Genomic DNA, 9634 nt, shown 5'->3' on the forward strand with positions numbered 1-9634 from the left:
ACAGAGCCCTATGCGACTCTGCATTCTAGTGTGTACTTGAAGGGTGTTTTTTTTTTTTTCTCTTTTTGTTTTTTCCCACCTATGTGAAATTAATAATTATTTTTCCAAGAAGTTACATTTCACATCTGCCTCTGAGGCTGCAAGCTTCATTACTAATTTTTCTTTTTTTTTTCTCACCTGGTGCTCTTTCTTTCTGCAATTTCTGCCCGGGAATTGAGTTCATGGGATCAAATTGAGAGGGAAATGGAATTGAGAATGGATGGAAGGCCGTATCATTCTGGGAGTTGGGGCAAGAGCCTGTGGGAAAATATATTGGAGGAAGATGAAGAACAGAGGAGAGTCCCTCAGCTGCCGAAGATTCCTGAGCCCCAAACACCCAGAGAGCCCATGGAATTCTTGTCAAGATCATGGAGCCTCTCTGCTTCAGAGGTCGCAAAAGCTCTTGTTCAGAAACAGAAACACCATCTTCTTGACAAAACCTTCATCCCCGATCCAATTCCAGAGACTGCTGTTGCTGTTGAACCACACGTGGTTGTAAGTTGCATCACCTCCTCTGTTTACCATGTTTCAATTTTCTCATAATATCCCTGATCATGGTTTAAGCATGTCATTCCTCAATTTTTGCAACTTTTTTTTTTTTTTTAATTTTGCAATTTCGGTGATCTTCGTGCGAATTCATAATTCAGTATGTTGTGTTTGGTCGAAAAGAAAATAATAAGAAAGTGAGAAAAAAAGAGCTTATTTCATCCTTCCTAGCTACTCTGTTTTCATTTTCACATGAGGCCCCCATTCATAGTTTAAGCAGACCATTCTCAACGTGTAATTTTTTTTTTTTTCTTACTCCTGTAATCTTCATGTTAATTCATAATTTAGGTCACCGTGTTTGATACAAAAGAAAAGAAGGAACTGAGAGCAGAAAAAGTTTATATCCTCCTTGATAGGCTGCTACTGTTTTAATTTTCACATGATGCCTCTAATCTTAGTTTGAGCATACCATTCTTAATTCATAAATTTTTTCTTATTTCTGTGATCTTCATGATAATTATTAATTTGGTGCACCAAAGACGAAAAGAAAGTATGAATGAAAGGATGAAGGTATATCTTTTTTATTAAGAAATAATTTTTTTTTTCAAATTTCTTTTAGGAAATGATGAATTAAGATCTTTTTCTTCTTTCGGCCAATAGTGATAATTACAAAAAATGGTCTTGAAATTTTTCTTAGAAAAAATCCACCAAAATGGCACGTGGAAATAGATATATATATATATATATATATATATATATATATATATATATATATAGCTTATTAAATTGAATGATAATAATTTTGTTTTCTAACTTTTTTTCCTTCTTTTCCCTTTTTATTGAAATACTCACTTGTAATTAATATCAAATCTATAATAAATAAATAAAAAATATTCCTCTTTCCATAATTCATGGCCATTTTTATTTATTCATCAATATTTCTACAAAAATATTAATTAAATAGTAAAAATAATAATAACATGATAAAATGATTTATCATTTAATGTTAACTTTCATTTAATTTAGAAAATTCTATACAAAAAAGTATAGATTGAATAAAAAAGATGAAAATATAAGAAAATATTATAAAAAATAAATATGGATATTTTTATCTCCCAGTATAAATTTCTCGATTCATCTCTTTGCTCAAGTTTTTCCTTTTTCAAAATGTGCAATAATTGCGTATCATTTTTTTAGTCAAAAGTAAAAAGACAGAAAGGAGAAAAAAAGGCTCGAGACCTTCGAGCAAAGACTTTCTCATGACATAGAATTTATGTTAGATCTGCCTTGTCGAATAGAATAGTTATTATATTAAAAAAATAAAAGATTATGTTATTCTAATCTAAATGAACGTCTAAAAATAAATATTGTCTAAATTAAAATAAAATATAACATAATAATAAATATTAATTATGTAATAGATGTTTTTTCTTTGATTCAAATTTGTTGAAATGATGTAAATTCTTGCATGGTATCTATTACTAATAGAAAAAGAGATTTTCCCATTCAAAATTAATGTAGATTGATTTTTTTAAAGTCTTAAAATGCTCTTTTTGCTATTCATTTAAAAAAAAATAAATAAATAATGGACAATGATAGAGATACCATAATTACTTTTAAAATTTTAAAAATAAAAAACTTTAAAGTCATAGAGCATTAATGTAGTTTGTAGTGCACGCCCGTGGACAATTTGATTTAAACTAATACCAATTTGCTAAAATTATTACATAAATAATTATTTCATTTTTAACTAATTTTATTTTGTAAATCAAATGTAGTCTTGGGTGCAATTAATATAGAACTTACATTCTCTTTCATAATTATGGAAGCTAATTATTCTGCTTAACTAGTTTGACATCATTTAATAAAAAATAAAAATGAAGCTTCTTTGTGTAGCTAAAAAAAATTATTTTGGCGCTTTTTGATCTCTTTATTTGCAAAATCAAGATAAATATTACTTTAATATTGTTCTAAATGGAAAGATATGTAATCACGTCATTTATAATTTTTATTTTTTTATTAAAATCAGTACTTGAAATGAAAAGAAATAGGCACACATGATTCATTTTGTAAGTTGAGAATTTAACAATTATAATTAAATATGGTAAGCTTATAAAAATATAAAATAAAATCAAGTATAATGTTTTCTTTAAATATTGTGTGTGTGTGTATATATATATATATATATATATATATAAAATACCCATTTCAAGTACTATTATTATTAAATTTCTAAATTAATTAAACTCTATTCAAATATCAACTTGCAATAATTCAAGATTTTCTTATTTATATTCTCAATTTTGCATACAATCTTATAATTGATAGAATTAGTTGACTTTTTTTGCATTGAAAAAATCTTAAAAGATCATAGATTTTGTTTTAATGGAGACAATTTTCCATATAAAGCAATAGAATTTACTTAATAATTTTTTTTAATAAAAAAAATCTATTATCAGATTTTCAAATTAATTAAATTCTATTTTAAGATCATTGGAAATTTAATTAAAGTATCGTCATTTAATGTAATTATTTTTTATTTTTTTTCAGCCGGATAAGGAGGTGATGTGTTCAGGAAATGCTGGGATAACAGGATCAATAGGGAAGTGGTTCCAAACCAAAGAATCCAACAGCAGTAGCAACGTAAAGAAGAAAGATAAGCTGCGCGTGGACAACGCGCGCACACACACCGCCGTCTCCATCGCCGGCCTCGCCGCCGCCTTAGCTGCCGTCGCTGCTAAAGAAAATTCCAGTGGTTCGGACTCAGTCTCCGGCACCGGTACAGCTTCCGGCGCCTCAAGCTCGAGAATGAACCAGGCCATTGCCTCGGCCATGGAACTGCTGGCTTCCCATTGCATTGAGATGGCTGAAACTGCCGGCGCCGACCACGATCGCATCGCTTCCGTCGTCCGGTCAGCCGTCGACATCCGAAGTCCCGGTGATCTGTTGACTCTCACGGCGGCAGCCGCCACCGGTACTCACTTGCCCTCTTTTTAGTTTTTACTTTGGGTATATATACATGACAGTGCATCTGGAGCTGAAATATTTTTTGAAATTCAAATTTATTTACTAAACAAATTTTAATCTCATAGTTTTCAAATACCCAAAAAATACTCATGTAAAAGAAAAATAAAAAAGTAAAAAATTAAAATCACTAATTTAATCCTTAATTTAGACCTATGGTTGGGCCGGAAACCTAGCGTAGCTATAATGCCTCCTGGCATCGAGTAAAAGCATATTGCTAGACCCACATTTTTATATGAAAATTTTATCGAAAATTTTTAAAGGATAACGATATATTTGAGTGTATATTTTGAGTAATTATCTAACTGTAAAAAAGTTTATATAATTTTAAAAATACAATTTTTGTTGTCATGTCAAAAGTCAACTTCTTGCGCCTGAAATAATTTTTGCATCTAAGCTAACAATTTCTTTTTAAATAAAGTGATTAAGAAGGCTTTCCATTCAAATACAAATTATATTGCTTATGTTTTTTTCTTTTTTGCCCCAAAGATTGAGAATAATTGTCAAATTTGTCACAAATTTTTCAACAATAAAGGGCTAGTAATTTTCGAAAACAAAAATGACAAGTGAGAATTTGAATTGTGCGCTGCATCATAGATGCAAAGCACTGATGATGAGTGATTGATCTGAAGTTTTCTTCCCCATGTATAAATAAGCTTTGAGAGGAGAAGCTGCTCTAAAAGCAAGATTGCCAAAAGATGGAAGGAGGAATGCAGCCATCAGCCCCTGCGATAAGGGTATGCCAGAAGATGCTTGGCTCGACGGCGAGGGTAACCCTAATTGCATGGGCGAGCTTTTGCATTATACACGCAAAGGTTTATAATTCTTATCCTCGATGATAGACTCACATTAAGTGGAAAAACTTGTATCTACTTCCTTAATATTGACTAATATTTGTAAATCGCTTGCCGTTGAAATTTTCAGGAGTGCTACAACGGAAGACTGTCTCTATCTATATCAACCAAAAGTGTCAGGTATGTGAAAACGAGCAATAGAAATAGAAGAAAAAAAATGGGGAAAATAGGTAGAGGACTTGCTGATTGATGATCGCTAACTGCTTAGCAATAAATACCATTGCAACATTTTCTGATAATCTCAACACTGCTATTCTGACCATGCAGGTCATAGTCAAGCTCAAAAGGAAGCATGTTGGAGGAGCCTTCTCCAAGAAGAATAAAAGTAAGCATCCACCTTTACTAAACACCCTGTGATTCTAATATATATATTTGTGTGTGTGTGTCCGTGTGTGTGTGTTCACTGTCATAATGCATGTAATGTTGGGGTTGCAGCTGTTGTTTATGGAGTGAGCGAAGAAACTGTAGCAGGGAGAACAAACAAGGATGGGGAGAATGCAGAGGATGTCTACTTTGGACTCCAAACCGCACGAGGTTTTATAGAATTCAAGTGCAAAAGCAAGATCCATAAGCAGAGATGGGTGGATGGAATTCAAAACCTTCTTGAACAAACAGCTGCTGAGCATTCTCGCCAACCCTTTAATATTAATAAGAGTGTTTGATTCCGATGGTGTGTTTTTAAAAAACGCTTGATTTTATGGAACAGTCATATTTCTCTTATTTATGTGAAATACTGTATTTATGCCATATACCTATTCATATATGTTTGTCAAAGGGGCAAGAATTTTTTTAGTGCTTTGTTTTTTTTTTTTCCCCCTAGAGGGATGCGGTGAGGGTTGGGGGTGTGAAAATTCATCTTCATCATTATATTACATTATTGAAAATCTACTAATAATCCTTGGTGAATCTTTCATTGTTCCTGAATGGTTCAAGAATAATAAAGTCAATTGATGCCGAATCATTGTGGGATCTTTTAAATGTATAATTTTATTAAGTAATAAACACAATTCTTTTGGCATACAAATACATCCCCTTTCCATAGAAAGTTGCTCTCCTCTTTATTTGTTTCGTCAAACTACAACCGTCCTATTTTGCTCATAAGGCAGAACTCGAAGCTCACAGTAGACTTTATTGCCTTTGCAAGGCACTGTTTCTCAAGGTTTTTCAACTTCTGCACAAAACTCAGCAAGTTATCTCTGTGGGAAACTCTCTCAACCTACAATTTGAAACTAAGCATGCTTACTGCTATTCATGAAATGTAAGGCCTATCAGGAATTAATTTCAGTTAAGTAAATACAATCATTTAGAACTATACTGATAAATCCTCTAGTGTGGCAAGTAATTTAGGTAGGAAGTGTGTGGACCTGTAGAAAAATCATGGGAGTTTTTTGAGTGTATATTTTGAGTAATTATCTAACTGTGAAAAAAAATTATATAATTTAAAAAATACAATTTTTGTTGTCATGTCAAAAGTCAACTTCTTGCGCCTGAAATAATTTTTGCATCTAAATAAAGTGATTAAGAAAGCTTTCCATTCAAATACAAATTATATTGCTTATGCTTTTTTCTTTTTAAATGATCTCCAAATTTTCACAGTTGCCCAAAGAATGAGAATAATTGTCAAATTTGTCACAAATTCTTCAACAATAAAGGGCTAGTAATTTTCAAAAACAAAAATGACAAGTGAGAATTTGAATTGTGCGCTGCATCATAGATGCATAGCACTGATGATGAGTGATTGATCTGAAGTTTTTTTTTCCCATGTATGAATAAGCTTTGAGAGGAGAAGCTGCTCTGAAAGCAAGATTGCCAAAAGATGGAAGGAGGAATACAGCCATCAGCCCCTACGATAAGGGTATGCTAGAAGATGCCTAGGTCGACGGTGATGGTAACCCTAATTGCGTGGGCGAGCTTTTGCATTATACACGCAAAGGTTTATAATTCTTATCCTCGATGATAGACTAACATTAAGTGGAAAAACTTGTGTCTACTTCCTTGATATTGACTAATATTTGTAAATCGCTTACTGTTGAAATTTTCAGGAGTGCTACATCGAAAGACTGTCTCTATCTATATCAACCAAAAGTGTCAGGTATGTGAAAACGAGCAATAGAAACAAAAGAAAAAAAATGGGGAAAATAGGTAGGGGACTTGCTGATTGATGATCACTAACTGCTTAGCAATAAATACCATTGCAACATTTTTTGATAATCTCAACACTGCTCTTCTGACCATGCAGGTCATAGTCAAGCTCAAAAGGAAGCATGTTGGAGGAGCCTTCTCCAAGAAGAATAAAAGTAAGCATCCACCTTTACTAAACATGTGACGACATGCTTATTTTTCACATTTTTTTAATATATAATAATAAAATCAACAACAACATTCCAGCTCAGCAGGTTATAATCCACTTAGACCCGTGGATAACAGGGATACATCAGAACATAAAACAGAAGCCTAAGCAACAGGAAACATAAAATCATGTACATCCCATCATATCATACATCACAATACCATAGTCACTATATCTACTGTATTTCCATAGATACATCCCAAAAATAAAATCTAGGGACATTTCCCACAAGATCTCACTGTCCCTACAAAAACTTACCCTTCAAAAGGGCAATTAAACCGCACTAGATCAGCGGAGCTTTTCCCGCTCTCTTATCTGGGGCTCCTAAAAAGTTAATAAAATTTAGGGATGAGACACCTCTCATTAAGGGAAATAAACTAATACCAGTGTGTGGCAACATGAGTATTCCGTGTTATACATATACCATACATAACAAATTTAGTACTGTTTTGTCAAATTTAGGAAAACATATATATATATATATATATATATATATATATATATATCAGCACATGGTTGAACATACTGTATTTTCATAAACATATCTCATCTCATATAATAATAATATCACAAAAATATTCCTAGTAGGTTAGCTGGCTGTTGTCATGTATTACCCCCACATTACTAGGTTGTGTGACTCGAAGGTGGGACCTAACAATGATTGGTCAACCACTGTTAAGTCAAACGTACAGTCTGTAAGTCCGATGGGTCTACCTGACCTGATCCGTACACCAGGGGTGATCACACACACTTTTTAATAACCACATCGACCATCCAATCTCACACCACTCCGTACAGCGGCGTTAACACAAATATCATGATCACGAAGACCATAGATACATAGCAACGGTGTCGTGCAAGTGCTAGCTTAGACCAAACCAACTAAGTTCTGATATTATATAACATATACTAAAACTGTGATACATAGATATCTAATATCATTTATTTTCACATCAATCATATCATTTTGCATATATACGTGTATCATGAAAATCATTGGCCCGTACGCCGGTATTACACATTTTATTATAACTCGGCCCGTACGCTGGCAAAGCATAGCACAGCCCGTACGCTAGCAAATCATCAGCCCGTACGCTGGCAAATCACATCATAGCACAGCCCGTACACTGGCAAATATATATATAATATATATCTCAGCTCGTACATCAGTTTTTCCCAATTATAAAAATCCGTATCATAATCACATTCCAGAAAACAGTATCTCACAACATTTTATACTCATGCCACACTAAACAGATTTTTCACATATTCAACATATCATCATTTAAACAGTATTTTTCCAAATATAAATCATATATATATAAACATATTTACTTTCCAGAAATAAAATACTATATATACATACATTTTCTCAAAAAGAACTAGTTTAGTTTATCCTCTTACCTGATTCCTGAAAAGCCCCTAAGAAAATTCGTCCCGTACCCGTAGGGTTTCCAACTCAACACTCTAGAAACAACATTTTCCAGAATTAAAGTTCAGTATTTCTCTGCGTGTAACACTTTCCTTAATTATCAAAAATCCAAATATTGAGTAGAAACCCTTACCCTGAATTTGGAATGGTTTCCACCTTACTTTCACCAACGATTCGCTCCAACAGATTTGGAGAGAACTTCCCCAGGAGCGTCGTGGTGACCTCATATTGTCGATCCGGCATAAATCTGGCCTGAAATCGACGAAAGAAAGAGAGAAACCCGAAGGGGAGAGAGAGAGAGGCAAAATATTTCTTAAGTTGGAAGTAAAAATTCAAATTTTCATATATATATATATATATATATATATATGTATAACTGGATTCGTCGACGAAGCCCTGCTGATTGCCCTTCTATTCCCGATTTCCATTCCTCTTTCTTTTATTATTTAAATCCCATTATTATTCGGGTCGTTACATTCTCCTCTCCTTATAAAATTTCGTCCTCGAAATTTACTGTTCACGTAATTTATCATCCCTTAGTAGACAAAATGGTCTACTTATTTTATTACTTACCCTCACTTGTAGCGAAGGAATACCGTGGTCACATTCTGAGTCCCGGGAGATTACATATACAAAAGAAAACTTCTCCCAAAACTAAAATGCTATACTAATAAACCATTACACGTACCTGCAAAAGAAATATAATTTAACTACTTACATTTTACCGAATCAAACTTTTGGGAATAGATGCGGATACTTCTGCCTCATCTGCTCCTCGGATTCCTAAGAAGCCTCTTCTACCACATGATTCCTCTACAAAACTTTTACCTGAGGAATTTTCTTACTACATAATTCTCGTTCCCTTCTGTCCAAGATCTGCACTGGTACCTCCTTATAGACTAACGAGTCACTGAGCTCTAACTCACCATAGCTGATGATATGAGAAGGATCTGTGACGTATTTCCTCAATATCACAACATGGAATACGTCATAGATCCTGGATAATATAGGTGGTAAACCTAGCCTGTAGGCTACCGGTCCCACTTTATCTAGAATCTCAAATGGACCGATAAACCTAGACCCTTCTTCCCAAATCACATAACCCCTTTCATCAGAGTTATCTTAAAAAACACATGATTACCCACATCAAATTCCAAATTCCTGCGGCGGTTATCAGCATAACTTTTCTGTCGGCTCTGAGCTGCACTGATCCTGTCCCTGATAAGCTGAACCTTATCACGTGTTTGCTGCACAAGCTCCGGCCCCACTACTCGCCGCTCACCCACTTCATTCCAAAACAAATGAGATCGACATCTCCTACCATATAGAGCCTCAAATGGTGTCATACCAATGCTGGACTGATAACTATTATTATACGCGAACCCTACCAGCGGCATGAACTAAGTCCAACTACCCCCAAAATCCAATACGCATGCACGGAGCATATTC

At 33.8% G+C, this 9634-nt stretch overlaps 1 protein-coding gene across 1 annotated transcript; it reads left to right on the forward strand.

Annotated features, from left to right (window-relative positions):
- The first annotated feature begins 251 nt into the window (after positions 1 to 251).
- On the forward strand, positions 252 to 5147 carry LOC131163334 (VAN3-binding protein). The gene is made up of 6 exons (XM_058119914.1): positions 252 to 534; positions 3076 to 3499; positions 4206 to 4364; positions 4474 to 4523; positions 4671 to 4728; positions 4839 to 5147. The coding sequence occupies exons 1-6, from the start codon at positions 256 to 258 to the stop codon at positions 5063 to 5065; spliced, it is 1197 nt and encodes a 398-aa protein (XP_057975897.1). The 5' UTR covers positions 252 to 255; the 3' UTR covers positions 5066 to 5147.
- Positions 5148 to 9634: the final 4487 nt, after the last annotated feature.

The sequence above is a fragment of the Malania oleifera genome, chromosome 9 (assembly GCF_029873635.1).
Source record: "Malania oleifera isolate guangnan ecotype guangnan chromosome 9, ASM2987363v1, whole genome shotgun sequence".
Taxonomy (NCBI): Eukaryota; Viridiplantae; Streptophyta; class Magnoliopsida; order Santalales; family Ximeniaceae; genus Malania; species Malania oleifera.

Excerpts from the sequence above, each read along its gene's own strand:
- LOC131163334 (XM_058119914.1), top strand. The coding sequence starts at position 256 with ATGGATGGAAGGCCGTATCATTCTGGGAGTTGGGGCAAGAGCCTGTGG. Across the intron at positions 535-3,075 it reads CTGTTGAACCACACGTGGTT|CCGGATAAGGAGGTGATGTG; the intron begins GTAAGTTGCATC and ends ATTTTTTTTCAG. Across the intron at positions 3,500-4,205 it reads CACGGCGGCAGCCGCCACCG|CTTTGAGAGGAGAAGCTGCT; the intron begins GTACTCACTTGC and ends TGTATAAATAAG.